Genomic DNA, 18,681 nt, shown 5'->3' with positions numbered 1-18,681 from the left:
CTGACTCTGCTGCTTCCTTAACACCCCCTTTACATACAGTAGTGTTAGGAAGCTGGTGAAACTGAGCGCTGTACAGTTCATGCTGAACAATCACACGGTAAGTCCTTTCACCTTCTGCTTCTTGTCTCACAGCAAACTCCTCTGCCTTTGTGCAGCTGAGGTAAACCCCTAATTTTAACACCAGGACACACTTTTGAAGTTTACCTGTCTCCCAGATGCTTCCATCATACTAGATGAGCCTCTAGAAAATGTGATGTGTTCCATCTCTCTTTGCTCAAAGCCTGCCCTTCAATTTTGAGGGGCTGTAATTATGTGGTACCTTTCATCCCCGAAGGGTTAACGTGGAGGTCTTTTTACTCTCCACTGAAAGACAGTCATCTCCAGAGTGAAATGCAGAAGACAGCTGATACTGCTGCACATGCAGGCAGACAGCAGTGAGCACTGTTTATGCGATTTAAAGCAAAATATAACAGCATTTCAGTGCTTTCATTCTAAAAGTGCTGATTTAGAAGTGCCGTCACTTGCAGGCGTCAGGATAGCAGCCTTGTTCCTTGGTCACTACCAGTATGGTACTGCCTGCGAGGATCTGGGGTGCTGACTTGAAATCAAAGATGTTAGAATGAGCAACCAGAAGCCAGCAGCAAAGTGTCAGATTTCTGACTTGCCTCTGGGAGCGTGCGGTCATTTGATGCTCCAATGCTGTAGCGATAGGACTCCCAGCCCCGCGTCCAGAAGTTTGCATTGACTGGTTGAACGAGGCGCTGTATTCCTTGAGCTAGGGGATATTTTGCAGGCAGTCACGTGTCCTGTGTTTGGCCCAGAAGCTGCATTCAGGCTGCATTGTCTGGGGCTAGTGTTTCCGTGGACAACATGGGCAGAGTAACTGGGGATCTGTCTGCAGAGGGCTGGTTTTCAGCAGCCTTAACGCCTGGAGGGTCCCCAGGAGTAAGGGGGGGGGGGGGGGGGGGGGCAGATTGCTTCTTTGCTCTGGAGGCAAAGCAAGACTTCCTTGTTCATCTGGTCCTGGGGAATTCCAAGATGAAAGATGATAGCTGGTATCTTTGCCAGCAGATAGGACGCTGCTCCGGGGCGTGCAGGCACGGTGCCTGTTGCCCTCTGGTGGCCTGTTCTCCGAGATGGCTGGCAGATGCGAAATGGTGAGCACGATAGCCGTGCAGCTCGCTGCTTCTCGTCCTTGCGCAGGCTGAGAATTAGACAGGGGAACGAGGGATCCTCAGCCCTTGATACAGGAGCCCATTCAAGGTGGTGGTTCCCCTTTTAACCCATCTCTTCTCTTCCATTTGCAGAGTGAGCACTTTTCCTTCCTGGGCATTAACAATCAGTCCAACCTGACTGACATGAGATGTCGGACTACGTTCTACACTGCACTTGGGCGTCTTCTCATGGTGGATTTAGGTACTAGGGTCTTTCCCTGGGAACCAGAGCAAAACTCTGTGGTTTGGATGCTGGGCCCTGTGGTATGCTGGATCCTGCTATTTAGGGAGCTGTAAAAGCTCCTCCAGGAAAGGATGCTAGAGTGGGAAAAGCCAAATGGGATAAGAAAAAGGAGGGAAAAGAAGCTCAAGAGTGAGTTTGATGCCATGTTGTTAGGGATAGGTAGTCCAAAGGTGCACACCACTAAGGCTGGAGCTAAATTTTTCCTTCATAATATTCCAAATGTTTTCCTGAGGTGGCAGGGTTTGTTCTAAGTCTTTTCTCTAACTTAGATATTGGCAGTGATAGATCACCTGTCTGGAAACCTGTGGTCTCTCTGCCTCTAGCTCTGTGGGTGAGCAATGTCTGAATGTTTAGCACAGGCAGTACTGCAGGGCACAGCAATGTGCAGTCTATTTCCTCCTGATTTCTTTCTTTTCCTTTCAGGGGAAGATGAGGATCAGTATGAGCAGTTCATGCTTCCCCTCACAGCTGCCTTTGAGACTGTGGCACAGATGTTCAGCACAAATACTTTCAATGAACAAGAGGCAAAAGTAAGTTGGGCAGGACCTTCCCTGTTATCCCTGCTCTCCCTACTCTTTCCCTTGGGGGCTTTGACATTTTCAGTTCAGACAGGAGAGAACAAGTAACTCCTGCAGGGTGAGAGGCATTCTCCCCTCTGAATGAGACAAGTAGATGCTGGAGTGATGGGTGCTTTTTTTCCGTATATGGGGAAGCAGTGGTGTCCCTGTATTCCTTGGGGTCTAGGTGTAGTTCGTAATCAAAGCAGTGAGCCTCATCTGCCAGCTTTCCTTCTCTTGGGAATGAAATACCCCAGTACTGCTGCTGCACTGGCTCAAGTTAAAGAGGGCTTCTGGCACTGAAGAGGAAGAACTGTCTAACCTGGGGTTGGCAGCCAGCTCGGAAAGGCTATATTGTTGTTGGGATGGGAGGAAGGGAAGTGGCTCTGGGCTGGTGGAGCCAGGGAGGGAGAGGTCCATACATGTGTTATGTTTTAACATATCTTTTCTTTTGCAACACAGAGAACTTTGGTTGGTTTGGTGAGAGACTTGAGGGGAATAGCCTTTGCCTTCAATGCCAAAACCAGCTTCATGATGCTGTTTGAGTGGATGTATCCTTCTATTGCCCTAAAACTTGAGTCATCCTGTCTGTCATAAGGGAGAACTGTGGCTGACTGCATCCAAATGCCCTGTTTTCCCTGTTAAATCCTGACTGGGGTTTCTCTTCACTTTTATAGTACTCGGTGTCCTGTCTCTAAGCCCTAAAATAGATTTGACTTGTTCTGTCTGCAACCAAGTCAACCTAGAAATCTGCTCAAAGCTAAACTGTTGGGGTTTTGCCGATTGGACCTAAAGAGATTTGACCTGTAAAGCACAAAGGCTTTTAATGGGATGTTTGTGTCTCAGCAGCAACAAAAGCTTTCCTCTTGGTCACTAAAGCAAACAGCAGTTGGTATCTTTGTCCTCTTGGTGAGAGCATAGCTGCTCAAAGAGCACGGTATCTGGGCTCCAGTTTTCTCTTTGGCTGGTGAAGGTCAGCTGTCTGTTGAAGTGACAGATCTTTGTATCTGTCTTCCCTTTCATTCAAAACCCTTTTGGTTCTGGTTTATCCTAGTGCAAGAACTGTGTAATGCAACTCCTTCAACAGACTTAAGATTTTTTTTTTTTTTTCCTGTGATAAAGCAGACCCCAGCAAGCAGCATCTCTGTTTAACCTTGTTAAGTTAAGCTCCTTTGCAAGGTTTGGGCGCAGTACACAAAATACGCCTTTTGATAGAAGTTGTGACCTTTTTTCTTCATGCAAAACCACAAAGTTCCTTAGCTTTCACCTTGCAGCTACCCATCCTACATGCCCATCCTACAGCGGGCAATTGAACTCTGGTACCATGACCCAGCCTGCACTACACCTGTCCTCAAACTGATGGCTGAGTTGGTACATAATAGGTATGAGCCTCCAGCATCTGAAAGCTGGCAGGGATTTGTGTCTGTCTGCTGCTTCAGCCTTTGTGTGGGTGTTGGTGCCCAGTTGTGTTACTTTCTACTTTAATCTATTTATGCTATAAAAGCTGCTAAGGGGACAGAGGAGAACTGGCATTGTTTCAGCAGGGAAAGAAAATCTAACAGTTCGGATATCAGTCGTGTCATGACTCAGTCAGACCAAGAGACATGATCAATAAACACTGAATTTGTTCAGCGTCTGCTTCCAAGGACAGCACTATAAGATGGAGGCCGGCACCTCATGTTAATTTTTAAAACTTGTGTTTAAAATGAGCATTGTTCTATCTAGCAGCCAGATGACTGCTTTTGCTTTAGAGCATCAGCTCTTTTTGCCAGCAGAGAGGTACCTCTGATTCTGTTCAGATAATTCAGAAGCTGTCTAATCTGGCAGTGGAAGGTTGCCAAGATGTTGCTCTGGCCTGCAGCCAGAGGAACACAATCCTATAGGAAGGGACCGTTGTTACAGCCGAGTGAAAGGGACACAAGGTTCAGGCACAGTCATTTGAGAGTTGACTCTTCGTACTGTCAGACTGTTTGCCACATCTGAGTGGCGTCTTTGCAGTAGGACAATCCTTACTGGAATATGTCCACTCATTTATTTCAGAGGTGAACTGGACAACTTGCTGCTCTTCAATTGTAAGATCTATTCACTGTAGGGGGAAAAAAATGCCAAGCTCTGAATTCTTGGTCGTGTTATGAATAGGCGCTAGTCAGCCTGCCCTACAATGCTGCTTCCAAGATGTTCGCTGTGTTTGTGTACAGTAGCCTAGTGACTATTGCCAAGACAGGCTTTCCAGCCTCGATCTTGTAATATTCCTGACGTCTCTGAAATACAGGCCCTTTCTTCTGTGACAGCAGAGCTCATCTGTCCCTAAGTGGCTGTGTCCTGTCTGGCTTTGGTAATGAACAGCAGTATTTTCCACCAGACCAGGGCGTTTTGTTGAACTCTGGGGAGCAGCCCTGGGAAGAGGGTGCCCCAGTAGACAGCAGCGCGTGGTGGTGCTGGAGCGTTAGCTTTGGTTTTACTCCCAGGTATGTTTGTGCTCCGATTTACTCCCTGTCTTTTTGTTAGATCCCAACGGCTGCAGTTTGATGTGTCTTCACCGAATGGCATCCTGCTCTTCCGAGAAACGAGTAAAATGATAACTACGTATGGTGAGTACTCAGCAGGTGGGATCTGGGCAGCCTCGGTCTGCCCTTGACTCCTCCGCTTGCTTAGGGAGTGAGGGCTGGGGCACTTGCCAGCTCAGAGAGCGAGCCCGGGCTGGGAGGCGGTGCCAAATTGCTTGCTGAATGCATGCTTAGATACAGAGAGATGATTCTGCTTGAAGCGCTGGGTAGGCAGGCAAGCAGAAGGGACAGGGTGTTTGCCATGCAAATGAGGAAGAAAATGACAGCAAGGAGCAGGAGCCCAGCTGAGCCTCTTGTGAGTGTGCAAGGTGACATGGGCAAACCTGTGAAGCGAGTGGAGAGTGATCTTGTCCTTATGCTGTCCTGCTCCCACAGCAAAATTACATGCAGCTGTGTTCTCCTGTGTTTCCTAGTTAGAGCCATGCTTTTACCTTATAACAGGTTCCTTAACCTGCAGCTGGGGAATAAGGCTTTGGTGCTTGTGGCTGACTTCTCAGTCACTCCTTATGGCTCTACTTCTCCTTTTCCTGCACCCTGGGGGAGAAAGGGTTTGGATGTGGTTGCTGAAATACTGAGTCTACTTCTGTGCTCATGCAGGAAATCGTATCCTAACACTTGGGGAGGTCCCAAAGGATCAAGTCTATGCCTTGAAGCTGAAGGGGATTTCCATCTGCTTCTCTATGCTGAAGGCTGCACTGAGCGGGAGCTACGTCAACTTTGGGGTCTTCCGACTCTACGGGGATGATGCACTGGACAATGCCTTGCAAACTTTTATCAAGCTTCTGCTTTCCATCCCTCACAGTGACCTTCTGGTAAGCTGACACCTGTGATTAGCAGTATAAACACGTGGCTAGGGAAGACAGGGTTGGAAGATTATACAGTAAAGGAATACTTTAATCACAGAGACAAGTGAACTTGTGCCACTTCCTGGAGCCCCAGCTATAGGCACAGGCCAGCAGGAAATTACAGCTCCTGGAATGTGTGGCGGCAGGTCCTGTGTGAAAGCTGTTACCCCACCACCCAAGAACCTGCTGGGTAGCCCCGCTGCTCAGCTCTCCAGTGGGGTACGCTCCGAGTCTCAGCAGAGCAATTACCAAAATAATTGCTCCTCTACCTGAAAAACACTTCCTGCGAGTGAAGGATTGTTCTTCCCTGTATTGCCTGTGGGCAGAGATCTCGATGCATCAGCAGTTACAGTGCAACCTGCTTGCTGAAGACATCCACCTACAAAGCCTTGCTCCTATCCAGACCTCATATACAGAAATCCATTTTGTGGCAGAGCTCTGAGACCCTATCAGCAGAATCCTACTTGGCAAAATACCGAGGAGAGAGGGCAGCATATATTCCTCCCAAGTCTTATCTGTCTTACTACCATAACAGGACCTGAAAGAATTTGTTGCCATCTCTGTGACTGCGTTCAGCACGTTCTTGATTTAATATACCAGTGGCCAAACCATTGCTTGTGAGACATGCAGCTCAAATGCAAGTCTTGAGCTGCTTTGCAGGACTCCCAGCAGAGTCCCCCCCCAGGTCTGGGGGCTGCTGAGGGGTCTGTGGCACTGACTGCAGTGCAGGCTGCTGAGCCCAGCGCTGCGCATGTTGATTTTTATGCGATCTGGCACTCTGCATGGACACCTGGAGAGCCATTCCTATCTCTGCATCTCCAGCACTGGCATTAGTCAGCTAACACTCCCCATTTGAAAAAGAGCGAAGCAGCGGGGAAAGATGGTTTGATATAACAGTGTTGGGAACCTGCTGGGCCATTGTTGCTGGAGCCTGTTTGGAAGGCTTTTGGTGGGCGAGAAGGGGGGAAAATAATGTTGGCGTGTACATTATGCTGTGAGAGGGGTTCGTTTGTTCTCTTTCCAGGAGATTCTGTAAGCAGTTTTCAGGTGATTAATGAATGGGTTGGGTTTAGCAAGAAAGCCTTAACTGATGGTTACAGGCTAGCCATGAGGCCTTAAAAGTCTTTCTCTCTTCCTTTCTCTGCAGGATTATCCCAAGCTCAGCCAGTCATACTATTCCTTGCTGGAAGTTCTTACCCAGGACCACATGAACTTTATAGCCAGTCTGGAGCCTCATGTAATCATGTATATTCTCTCTTCCATTTCAGAAGGCCTCACTGCACTAGGTAACTACCTCTGTTCTCTGTTGTGCTGTTGGGCCTTTGATTTGGAAGTGGGGAAAGATTTTTGTTTGCTTTGAATGCGTGGTATTTCAGGCTAACAGATAAGTTAAGACATACCTTGTGAACGGGTGGAGTTTCACCTCTGCTAAAGCTGGAACATGAGAGCTAGTGTATGTCTCAGGGAGGAGGTTGCTGACCCAGTTAGGGTTAGGTGGTTCTTGCTTGCAGAGTCCCTAAAAGGACCCAGGTAAATGGTGGTGTTTCCCTGGGAGCCTGCCCAGCTGCATCGGAGCAAGGGAAATGCTGGCAGTACCCCAATATTCTCCCCCTTTCCTCTTCTTGCAGACACCATGGTTTGCACAGGCTGCTGCTCCTGTTTGGACCACATTGTCACCTATCTCTTCAAGCAGTTGTCTCGCAGCACCAAGAAGAGGACCACACCTCTGACCCAGGAGAGCGACCGGTTCCTGCACATTATGCAGCAGCACCCAGAGATGATTCAGCAGGTAAAGACAGAAGGCGTGGGGCCTTGTTGTGGCATGGCACGGTAAACTCCTCGATGAGCCCTGAATTCTCTTAGCGTGATGTAATACGGGGGCAGCATGCTCCCTGCTCTAGAGCCCCAGGCTTTTCCGGGCGAAAAAGGATTTTTTTGCTAGTATTGCATCTCTCCTACATATTCATCATACAGTAGGTCTGATTCAAAGCCATGCTTCAGGGCCATGCTTCTCCCTGTGCAAGGAGTACCATTTTTGCATTTCAGATGTGAAAAAAAGTAGCCAAAAATGAGCTTTTGTCTTTTTTTTTTTTTTATTAAGAGAAATAAGTTATGGGTCATGCTGGCAGTTCACAGAAATGGAGCCAGGAAACGTACCTTCAACCAGAGAGCATGCGCTCTTCTGCTGCTTTAAAAAAATCAGGGTTTGTTTAAATCCCTGGAACAATTCAGTGGTACATGTGCACTCACAGCAGAGCAGGCACCGTGCGGTCCACGTGCTTAACAAGGCTCTGCGTAGACTTCAGCGTACGGGACCACGTGGAAGTTGGGTTTGCTGCCTGTTGGAGCACCTGCTGCCTTGGCACTATTCATGCCTGCCTTCAGAAACGGCCTCTGCGGGGTGAATTTGATAATCGAGGTTTTTTTACATGTTGGTAGCTCATCCGCAACGCCTCTGATAGACACGGAGCTTGCTGGGATTTGTCTTCTCTCTGGGTCAGGAGCCTGTGCAGTGGCAGAGGATCAATAGAGAGCCGAGACATTTTCCTTGCCTAGATCAGGGTTAGCTCAGCATATACCTACACGTACCGTGTAGTTTAGGTACCTCTGTGTCACTTAATGACAGATGATGCTGCTTACAGAGGTTTTGGTGCTCCAGAGGGCCCTGCATTGGAACATACCTTATAGCAAAATATACTTTTCTGTGCCTCTCGCCTGGCTGTACTGCTTTGAACAGCAGTGCTCAGTGCATTTCTGACGGCATTATTCAACCTCACTTGCTGGTGCGTGTCAGTGTGACTCCCACGTGAAAGCAGGGAATACTGTTCCACCCTTGCTGATAGATCAAATGGAAAGAAAAGCAGGCTTTTTGGGGGCTAGAAGCTGTGTTTTCTGAGGATAGAAAGAGAAACTGCACCTTCCGAACCAGCTAGGTTAGATACCTGCTTTAGCCTAAGGAGGCTGTGGAAGGGAACGCATTTAAGCACTTGCTATTACCTTGTTTACATGAAGATGAGACAATCTTTCCCCTGGCTGCCTTGGGGCAGGGTGGAGTGTGTCAGGAATAAATATCCTAACAGCTTTCAGCACCTCTTCCGTGTGCCTTCAATGAAGTTCTCCACCAGTTCATGGGGGCTCCAGGTCCTCCTCTTGTCCCATGATGTTGAGAGCTCTGTAGCATTGAGGCTCCAGCACTGGAAACATCAAAGGTGAATTGTTGCTCCTGATTCTGCACGGTGGTGAGGAGAGAGCTGAGATGGAAGGTCTGGTTTTAAACCTCACTCTCCCTCTTCTAGATGCTGTCGACAGTGCTGAACATCATCATCTTTGAGGACTGCAGGAACCAGTGGTCAATGTCTCGGCCTCTGCTCGGCTTGATACTGCTCAATGAAAAGGTAAACATCCCGCCCTCCCATCGCAGCTGGAGGAGCTGCCTGGGCTTCAATGACGCTGGAGCCTTCGGGCTGAAGGGAGCAGAACGGTGTCAGAGCAGGTGGTTGGGAAGTCAGGACTGGAGGGAGAAGGGACTGTGTTGAGGGAAGGGTGTCCAGCCCTCCCTGGCAGCAGCCTTGGCGCTAATGAATCCCATTAACCTTCATTTATAAGGGCACTAGAAGTCACTTGAAGAGCTGTAACGCGTTTCCTCCCTCTTCCTGAGAGCCTGTTATGCATGCTCTGTCCCAAACCCAAGGTGGCTGTTTCTCTGAAAATTAAGCCATCCTTCTCTTATCTCCCCCAGTATTTCTCTGACTTGAGGAACAGTATAGTGAACAGCCAGCCTCCAGAGAAACAGCAGGCAATGCACCTCTGCTTTGAGAACCTCATGGAAGGCATCGAACGCAACCTCCTAACCAAGAACAGGGACAGGTCAGTATGGGCCAGAGACCCGTTTGAGGGGCCGAGCCCGTCCCGAGGGGTGCTGAGCCCACCCCGAGGCGTGCCGAGCCCACAGCTTAATGCAGAAGCACAGCCTCGAGAGTCCGTGGTCCCTGTGGAGAGCAAAACACAGGAGGAAGGGACGGCCTCCTGCTCTAACACGCTGCTCTGCCTTTTCCTCAGGTTTACCCAAAACCTGTCGGCGTTCAGGCGAGAGGTGAACGACTCCATGAAGAACTCCACCTACGGCGTGAACAGCAACGACATGATGAGCTGACGTCTCCCAACTCCACCTGTACAGAGCAGCATCTCTTTGGCCTGGCCCAGAGGGGTTACCGTTTCCGATGGAAAGAAAAGAGGGCGTTTCTAATCCCTGCTCTTCCCCAGGGCTGGATTGCGGCGCTCGCTTTGGGCCGTACTCCACGTCCCGAGGGAGGAGGGAACAGGAGGGGTTGTTGAGCTCACCGGGGCAGGGTGCTTCTGTTTCCGTGGGAGGGGGTGGAAGGGCATAAGCCAGGTGCAAGAATCCAGCGTCTCCCTACCCGAATGTCTGCGTGGAACGCCAGCGCTCTGCTGCAGCCTGCCTTGTATAAACATGTACATTTTTTCATAACATTTTGAACAAGGTTTATATTGACTCAGTTTAAAAGAAAAAAGAAAAAAAAAATAGTGTGATTGAAATTTTTACAGAGTCCTGGTGCACCGGTGCTGGCGTGAGGGTTGTGTATGCGAGTGAGGAAAGCGTGTCCTGCAGGCCTGAAGCTTTACTGGGCGAGGGGTGGCTGTGTGAAAGTGCAGAGATATATTTAGTGACAAGCGTAGAGAGAAGCAAAAAAAAAAAAAATTCAACAAAAAAAAAAAAGCATTGTAAAATTCCAAATGTATATTTTTTCTTATTAAGCCCCTTGAAATCACAACTTCCTGTTACCGTCTTGCCCTTGTTATTAGGAACTCTAAGCCATGCCGCCTGATCTTTCATTCGTGCTTGCTCGTGGGTGTCCCCCCGTCCCCCCCCCGGTGTAGCAGTAGGCGCTGTCCCCCTCCTCAACCCGCTTCTGGCAGGGCCCTCGCCTCCCCGCCTCCGGACCCATGCCGCACCGGGCACCTGCCCAGCGGCACTCTCCTCGCTCTCCCTTCTCCTTTTCTTATTTTTTTTTTTTCCCCCACACCATCTCAGTTGAGCAGGTAGTGCGCGTGGGGTGCTGGGGCGAGCTTGCCACACTCTCGGGGAGCTGGCTGCGGCGGCAGCACACGCCTGTGCTCGGACCCAGGGCCACTGCAGCCAACCTGCCACCTCGGAGGGTTCTTAATAACAAGGTTTGCCTAGCATGAAGTATTTAACACCCCCTTGAAAACGATTCCATTTTTTTTCTAAGTCACCATAATAAATGTTTTGGATATAAAATTGACTTACGGAGGAAAGCTGATGGGGGAGGGAACCTGTTTGCCTTGTACTTTTTCCACTATTGTTGCTGCTAGTCGTGTGCATCCCCTTGCTCAGCTCTACCCACAGACACTCAGTCCTTAGGGCTTCAGTTTCTCTTCCCAGACACCCCCTACTCTTAATTTTATTTTCCTTTTTTTTTTTTTGTTTTCTTTCCTCTGGCGATTGTGTGTTGGGTCCTTTTTCGCGTGAGCAGATTGCTGGTTGACTTGTAAGGGTGTTTGCTGCATACAGTGTAAGCATTGTGACTGCAAATAAAACTTCAATGGTTTCTACTGAGCCGTCTCTGCCTGGCCATCGCCTGCGCCCCGAGCTCTCCCCTGCGCGCGCTGCGGGCAGGAGCTGGCCCCTGCCTGCTGGGGAGGGGTGAGTTTTCCAAATAAAGCGAGTTTAAAAAAGCGTATTTGACTTGCGTGGGTAGATGGTACTCTGTCACAGGGGCCTCGAGTGGTGCAGGCAAAGGTCTAGCCAAAATCAAAGTGGATTCAGCAGCTTTGGTCTGTTCGAGGGTACAACCCCTTCAACACCCGCAGCACGAGGAATTACTTGGTTTAAAACATTTATTTACAGTCTGCAAATGGAGTCTGAACTTGGAGGAAGGCAGGTACAGCCCTGCTCTCCCCGAGCCTCCCCCTGCCTGGGCAGGGGGCCTTCAGCCTCAGCTCGGCACCGGGTGAACTCGTCCCATCCTCACCCCGACGCTGGTTCCTCTGCCGTGGCAGCCGCCGGCTCCCTGGCGCTGCTGTAGACCGCACTGTTACAGCCCTCTCTGTTCCGTGCGATTTCGATGGCGAAAAACTGGATTCTGGTGGCTGAAAGAAGGGAGAAGAAAAACTTAAAAAGGGCAGATCCATGCGTTCAGCCTTCCCGTAGCCCCGTGCACCCCTTCTCTAGCAGGGACGGCGCTGGCTCCAGCCTGCGCTGCGGCTCTCCGAGCCCAGCCGCGCCGTGCCATGCCGGCCCTCGCTCACCGAAGATGGTGTTCTCCTCAGTGTAGTCTTTGCGGCAGTCCAGGCGGAGCAGCGTGCCGTAGTTGAAGTCCTCCACCACCCCCTCGAACCGCAGGCAGAACGGGCGCCATTTCTGGGGAGAGAAGCGTCGGCACCCCTGGAACCCGGGGAGAAGGGGGGGGAAACTCACGTGTACCCCCCCTGCTCCCCACCTACCTCCTTGGCAGGTTCCGATTTCAGCTCCTCTGGGTCGAGCACATCAATTTTAAGATCCCTGAAGGTTTTCCTGAAGTCCCCGTAGATCTGGTCATCAACTTTGGTGAGGTTCAGAAACTTGGGGTCGACGGAGGAGATGAGCTACCCAGGAAGACTAAAGAATTAACCACGACCCCCCCCAGAAGCCCCACCACCACCTTGAGCCCCCCCGGGACTTACGTTGAAGTAGACCTGGGCGTGCTGGTGTGCCTTCATGGCCCAGGCCAGCTCCACACGGGGCTGCGGAGGCAGGAGTGGGGTCAGGCAGGGCTGTGCCTCCGGGGGGGGGTCCTCTCTTCCCCTTAGGGGGTGCATGGGGGAAGCGAGTGGGGGCCAGGGAATGGGGGGCAAGTGGGGACGGCTTATGGGTGATGGTGTGGGGGTCTGTGGCCAGACAGACCCCCCGGCACTGCCATGGTGGGGGCTCATGGGTGATGCTACGGACCTGCAAACCCCAAAGCACCCCAGCCGTGCGGGAACCCCCTCTGGGGGCTGGCACCCCCTCGGCGCTGGGGACCCCCCAGGACTGGGACCCTTCTTCCTGGGGCTGAGACCACCTCAGTACAGGGAACCCCCCTGGGCTAGGGCCCCTCCCCTGGGCTGGGACCACCCCCCCCGGTACTGGGATCCCCCAGGACTGGGACCCCTCCTGGACTGGGACCCTCCTGGACTGGGACCCCCCCGGGGGCTGGGACCGTCCTGGGCTGGGACCCCCCCCCCCGGGGGCTGGGACCCTCCTGGACTGGGACTCCCAAGGCTGGGACCCCCCCCAGGACTGGGACCCTCCTGGACTGGGACCCTCCCAAAGACTGGGACCCCCAAGGCTGGGACCTCCCCAGTACTGGGGACACCCCCCCCCCAGGACTGGGACCCTGCTGGGCTGGGACCCCCAAGGCTGGGACCCCCCCACACGACTGGGACCCTCCTGGGCTGGGACCCCCAAGGCTGGGACCCCCCCCAGGATTGGGACACCCCCCCCTGGGCTGGGACCCCCAAGGCTGGGACCCCCCCCCCAGGACTGGGACCCTCCTGGACTGGGACCCCCAAGGCTGGGACCCCCCCCAGGACTGGGACCCTCCTGGGCTGGGACCCCCTCCCGGGCCCGCCCCCCCCCCCCCCGTACTCACGTCGTTGCCGAAGGCCTCGGCCGGCAGCGACAGGGCGTGAGCGGCCGCGGCGGCCTCGCCGGGTCCCTGCGCGGGGGAGAAGCTGCTGAGGGACCGGCGGGGCGACCCCGGCCCCGCGCCCCCCGCCCCGCCGCCCCCCCCGGCCCCACCAGCCCCGCCGCCATCGCCATCGCCATCGCCAGCGCTGCCGGAAGCGGCGCCGCGGCCCCGCCCACGCGCGCCTGCGCCCCCGGGGGACGGGGGGGACACGGAGCAGCGAAGTGGCGCGCGGCAGGAGACGGGGGGCGGTGGCAGGAGCGTCAGTGCGAGGGGGCAGGTGGCGGGGCAGGGTGGCCCGTGGCACAGCAAGGTGGCACACATCAGGGCATGGTGGCACATGGCACGCCAAGGTGGCACATGGCAGTGCATGGTGGCCCGTGGCATGCCAAGGTGACCCGTGGCATGTCAAGGTGGCACATGGCAGGACACGGTGGCCCATGGCACAGCAAGGTGGCACACATCAGGGCATGGTGGCACATGGCATGCCAAGGTGGCACATGGCAGCGCACAGTGGCACATGGCACGCCAAGGTGGCACATATCAGGGCATGGTGGCACATGGCATGCCAAGGTGGCACGTGGCAGGGCACGGTGGCCCGTGGCACACCAAGGTGGCACGCAGCAGGGCACGGTGACCCATGGCATGCCAAGGTGGCACATGGCAGGGCACAGTGACCTGTGGCACGCCAAGGTGGCACATGGCAAGGCACAGTGACCCGTGGCACGCCAAAGTGGCACGTGGCAGGTCACGGTGGCCCGTGGCACAGCAAGGTGGCACACATCAGGGCATGGTGGCACATGGCATGCCAAGGTGGCACATGGCAGTGCACAGTGGCACATGGCACGCCAAGGTGGCACACATCAGGGCATGGTGGCACATGGCATGCCAAGGTGGCACATGGCAGCGCACAGTGGCACATGGCACGCCAAGGTGGCACACATCAGGGCATGGTGGCACATGGCACGCCAAGGTGGCACATGGCATGCCAAGGTGGCACATGGCACGCCAAGGTGGCACATGGCAGCGCACAGTGGCACATGGCACACCAAGGTGGCACACATCAGGGCATGGTGGCACATGGCATGCCAAGGTGGCACATGGCAGTGCACAGTGGCACATGGCACGCCAAGGTGGCACACATCAGGGCATGGTGGCACATGGCATGCCAAGGTGGCACATGGCAGCGCACAGTGGCACATGGCACGCCAAGGTGGCACACATCAGGGCATGGTGGCACATGGCACGCCAAGGTGGCACATGGCACGCCAAGGTGGCACATGGCAGCGCACAGTGGCACATGGCACACCAAGGTGGCACACATCAGGGCATGGTGGCACATGGCATGCCAAGGTGGCACACATCAGGGCATGGTGGCACATGGCACGCCAAGGTGGCACATGGCATGCCGAGGTGGCACATGGCATGCCAAGGTGGCACGTGGCAGGGCACGGTGGCCCGTGGCACACCAAGGTGGCACGCAGCAGGGCACGGTGACCCATGGCATGCCAAGGTGGCACATGGCAGGGCACAGTGACCTGTGGCACGCCAAGGTGGCACATGGCAAGGCACAGTGACCCGTGGCACGCCAGAGTGGCACGTGGCAGGTCACGGTGGCCCGTGGCACGCCAAGGTGGCACCCGGCAGGACCCCAGCGCTGCAGCCGGCTGGGTCCCTGCTCTGGCTGAGCCCCTTGGCACCGCGGAGCTCCCGGCTGCCCGGTGGGGCAGGCGGCAGTGCCGGGGGCTGGCACCGCGGACCCCCGAGGTGGGGCTGTGCCCCCAGCAGCCCGTTCCCAGAGGGCTGCGGCAGTGGGGGGACACCGGGCCCCCTCGGTCCCCTCACCACCCCCCCGCTGCCGGCTGGGACTCGCTGGGGACACTCGGGGTACGAGGCTGATGCTTCTCCTGCTGCAGCTTTTGGGGTGGTGGGTCCCCCCGCCCAGAGCCACAGCACCAGGGTGCTGTGGGACCGGGGGGTCACCAGGGGACACGGGGGTCACCAGGGGACACAGGGGGGTCACCAGGGGACACCCACCTCCCAGGGTGGGATGGAGGGGCTCCTCTGCTTGTCAGCCGTGCGGCAGGGCAGGGCTGCGGGCTGGGGGTCACACACCTGGGGGGTCTAATTGCCCCTGAGGGGCTGGTGCTGTTCAAGATGGAAGGGGTCAGGGTGCTGAGTGGGTGGGTGGGGTGCTGAGTGGGTGGGGTGCTGATTGGGTGGGTGGGGGCCCCTCTGCCTCTATAAGCCACTTGGGCAGGGGGGGCTGGTGGTCTGTTTGGGGGCTGATAATTAAATTGAGTGTCTGGGGGTGAGTTTTTTAATGCAGCGTTAGTAACTGGCTGCATCGCTTTTGGGGATGGGATGTTGGGGGAGCACAAGGGGTGACCTGGCCCTGAGCCTCTGGGTGGGGCAGGGGGGTCTCACAGCCTGGGGGGGGGGCTCTGGGGAAAGCCCTCCCGGGGGGAGCCCTGCAGAGTAGTGCTGTGTGCTCCCCCCAGGCCGAGGGATCCCGGAGCCATGTCCCTCACGGACAGCATTGACATCGACAGCAAATCCGAGAAGCCCGTGTCCCTGATCTGGGGTAAGGCACAGGGTCCCCCCAGCAGCATCCCCGTGGGGCTGGGGGCTGCTCCCCGCCTCCCCTGTCCCCCCCCCAGCCTGGAGCACCCCGCTCTGACGCCCGCCTGTCCGCAGGGTGTGAGCTGAGCGGCGAGCGGGACTCCTACACCTTCCAGGTGCCGGAGGAGTGGCAGTGCGAGCAGCAGCTGGCCCTGCGGACGGTAGGTGGTCCCAGTCCCCCCCAAACCCCCGGGTGTCCCGGGCGAGGGGTGCCCGGATGCCATGGGGCTCACGGGGCGATGCTCTTCTCACTCCCTAAAGATCTGCCTGGGGGAGATGGCGCGGGATGAGTTCCACGTGGTGGAGATCGTGCCGGCCGAGGAGGGCGATGCTCGCGCCCCGGTGCCCCTCGCCACGCTGAAGCCCTCTGTGCTGCCCATGGTGAGTGCCTGGGGCTGCCCCGGGGAGGGGGCTGCTGCCGGTGGGTGCTGCCACCCTCCTCTCTTCCAGGCCACTCTGGTGGGAGTGGAGCTGACGCCTCCGGTTACCTTCCGCCTGAGAGCCGGCTCCGGCCCCGTCTATATCAGTGGGCAGCACGTCTCCAGTAAGTACTGGGGTACCACCACCCCGTGACCCCTCCCTGGGAGTGGGGGCTCAGCCGGCCTCTCACAGAATCACGGAATTGTTAAGGTTGGAAAAGCCCTGTAAGATCATCCAGCCCAACCACCACCCCAACCCCACCATGGCCACTAAACCATGTCCCACAGTGCCACGTCCACACGGTCCTTGAACACCTCCAGTGATGGTGACTCCACCACCTCCCTGGGCAGCCTCTGCCAGTGCTTCACCGCTCTCTCAGTGAAGAATTTCTCCTAATACCCAGTCTGATATATCTCCCGCAGTGATGCCCAACCTGTCCTGGGATGAGGAGGAAGAAGAGGAAGAGGAGGATGCTGAGGAAGAGGGGCTAGCAGAGGAGTCCCCCGAGAAGCCCCCCAAGGGCCAAGCTGCCAAGAAGGGCAGCACTGCCAAGGTAAGCACCCCCTTGGCTGGGGATGCGGTGTGGGAGGGGTCCCTGTGCCACGGGGTGGGGGGCTGGAGGTGCAGCCTCCTCTGCTGGGAGCTTTCCCATGCCCTGATCCCGGGATGGGCTGCTCCCCGCTCCCCCCAAACCCCTCTCTGGAATGGGGGTGAGCCACGATCTTCATCCCTCGGGGAGGAAGAGTCACAGGCTGCGTAGCGAGTCCCCATCCCGCCTGCGCGTGCCTGGCCCTGCCGTCTACATCTTCCTCTCTCCCCCCTAGAAGAGGAGGCTGGAGAAGGAGGACGAGCTGTGAGTATGACGGAGGGAATTGCATCCACCAACCCTGCCCCGGAGCAGGGGATCCCCCACTCTGCCGGGACCCTGCACCCCTAATCCCAGCCCCTCCCTTCTCTCCCAAGCAGGGACAACGTCTCGCCCGAGGATCCCCTTCCCAGCAAGGTAGGAGCCAGCCAGAGCATCCCTCTGCATCTCCCACTTACCCGGTTGCAGCCAGGCATGTGGGTTAGCACTCGTTGATCAGGACGAGGAGCCCTTGGGGCGGGAAAGGGGCCGATGTGCGATGCTAATCGGCTGCTGAACCCACAAATGGGAGAGAAACACAGGGCCAGGCTGTCCCTGGGCTGGGGGGGCTCCCTGGGCTGGGGGCTCCCCGCGCTCAGCCACGGCCCCGTCCCCGCAGGGGCGAGGAGCCGGCCGGGGCAGGAAGGCGGTGGTGAAGAAATAGCAGGAGCTGCGGTGGAGCCCGGCCAGGTACGGGGCAGCGGGATGGGGTAGCTGGGTGCAAGGGTCCCTATGGGGCTGGGAGGGGGCCCGTGCATGCCCCCCATCTCGTGGCTGGGGAGGACCTGGCCCCAAAGCAGGGTCAGCCCGGGATGCCTGCGTGCAAGACCCTTTCTCCTTCTCTTCCAGGTGCGGAAGAGCCTGGAAAGCTGCTGGTTTGGTGTTGTCCTTCCCCAATAAAGGATATTTTGCACTCCTGGCTCTCCGTGCTGGGGATGGAGGGGTTGGGGGGTGCGGGATCACCCTCCATCCTGCCTCCCCCCAGGGCTGCGAGGAGCCTTGTGCCCGCTGGCCTGCTGCCTACCTTGGCAGCATCCTTCCCCTCGGGCTGGGGGGGCCGGCGGCAGCCCCCCTCCCCGCTGTCCCACGCAGGGTAACAAGTGTTGCTTGTGAATGGGAGACAAAGGGGGATTACGGAGCAGCGGGGAGATGATTATAACCCATTGACCTGGCCTTGGTCTGGAGGCAGCAGGTATTTGTGGAGGGTCCGGTGCCCCTCGGGAGCGCGCGGGGGACTGCTGTGTCCCAGATTGGCTCCGAGAGGGGAGCCGAGCCCGCCACAAAGGCAGGCTTTAGTCTGCTCCAGGTGTGGGGCAGGAGGGCTGAGCCCCCGGGGGCTGGGGGGGGGACCTGGGGCCAGGTCGCTCCCCATCTGCGGAGAGCAGGGTGCTCCGTTTGGGATGCAAGGATGGGGCTGGGGGGATCTGCCAGCTGGGGATGGGGGGGGTCAGGGGGTGCCCTCACAGGGCACGGTCCCCAGAGGCTCTCTCCTGCGAGGGCCACCCGCAGAAGGCTTTGACAGGCAGTCCTGTCCCTCCAGCCTTTCCTCGCCCCACAGGGGCTGCTTGCACAAGCCGGCCCCCCCGCCGATGCGTTGACGGCTCCCTGGGACCCTCTGCCCCAAACCAGGGGGGGACATGCCAGGAGTGATGACGGCTCCATGGCCATCAATCATCCCCTGCAGCTGGAGGGGCCGAGGCACAGCCTGGCCCTGCGGCCCCCGAGGGGTGCTGAGCCCCGGGGAGGGGTGGGGGGTGTCTTTGTAGGTCCCGAGAGGGACCCTGGGGCTGGGGGATGCCAGGCTTGTGGTTCTTGGGGGCTGCAAACTGTGTTTCGGGCTGAATTCCTGGCCCAGGAGGTGAGAGGGCATCAGGGGAGATCTGATTTAGGTCGTTAGCA

At 56.3% G+C, this 18,681-nt stretch overlaps 3 protein-coding genes across 3 annotated transcripts in view; 2 read left to right on the top strand and 1 right to left on the bottom strand.

Annotated features, from left to right (window-relative positions):
* The window catches only part of XPO7 (exportin 7), a 48,725-nt gene extending 38,584 nt beyond the window's left edge, over positions 1 to 10,141 (top strand). The window contains exons 17-28 of the mRNA XM_059831596.1: positions 34 to 97; positions 1,308 to 1,416; positions 1,882 to 1,988; positions 2,478 to 2,566; positions 3,290 to 3,397; positions 4,524 to 4,606; positions 5,180 to 5,394; positions 6,575 to 6,713; positions 7,056 to 7,216; positions 8,724 to 8,822; positions 9,167 to 9,294; positions 9,487 to 10,141. Of these exons, the coding sequence (XP_059687579.1) occupies positions 34 to 97; positions 1,308 to 1,416; positions 1,882 to 1,988; positions 2,478 to 2,566; positions 3,290 to 3,397; positions 4,524 to 4,606; positions 5,180 to 5,394; positions 6,575 to 6,713; positions 7,056 to 7,216; positions 8,724 to 8,822; positions 9,167 to 9,294; positions 9,487 to 9,580 (1,396 nt within the window). The 3' untranslated portion in view covers positions 9,581 to 10,141. The remainder of the gene's footprint in view (positions 1 to 33; positions 98 to 1,307; positions 1,417 to 1,881; positions 1,989 to 2,477; positions 2,567 to 3,289; positions 3,398 to 4,523; positions 4,607 to 5,179; positions 5,395 to 6,574; positions 6,714 to 7,055; positions 7,217 to 8,723; positions 8,823 to 9,166; positions 9,295 to 9,486) is intronic.
* A 1,161-nt stretch (positions 10,142 to 11,302) lies between these two features.
* On the bottom strand, positions 11,303 to 13,255 carry PBDC1 (polysaccharide biosynthesis domain containing 1). The gene is made up of 6 exons (XM_059831551.1): positions 13,229 to 13,255; positions 13,080 to 13,145; positions 12,133 to 12,192; positions 11,914 to 12,054; positions 11,719 to 11,830; positions 11,303 to 11,559 (listed from the first exon to the last, which is right to left on the bottom strand). The coding sequence occupies exons 1-6, from the start codon at positions 13,253 to 13,255 to the stop codon at positions 11,438 to 11,440; spliced, it is 528 nt and encodes a 175-aa protein (XP_059687534.1). The 3' UTR covers positions 11,303 to 11,437.
* A 2,380-nt stretch (positions 13,256 to 15,635) lies between these two features.
* NPM2 (nucleophosmin/nucleoplasmin 2) lies at positions 15,636 to 17,446 on the top strand. Its single transcript, XM_059831564.1, has 8 exons — positions 15,636 to 15,699; positions 15,813 to 15,898; positions 15,999 to 16,118; positions 16,188 to 16,281; positions 16,580 to 16,710; positions 16,982 to 17,010; positions 17,124 to 17,160; positions 17,402 to 17,446. The coding sequence occupies exons 1-8, from the start codon at positions 15,636 to 15,638 to the stop codon at positions 17,444 to 17,446; spliced, it is 606 nt and encodes a 201-aa protein (XP_059687547.1).
* The last annotated feature ends 1,235 nt before the right edge of the window (positions 17,447 to 18,681 follow it).

Source organism: Gavia stellata, chromosome 31 (genome assembly GCF_030936135.1).
Source record: "Gavia stellata isolate bGavSte3 chromosome 31, bGavSte3.hap2, whole genome shotgun sequence".
NCBI classification, from domain to species: Eukaryota; Metazoa; Chordata; class Aves; order Gaviiformes; family Gaviidae; genus Gavia; species Gavia stellata.
This window is presented reverse-complemented; position numbering and strand designations above follow the sequence as displayed.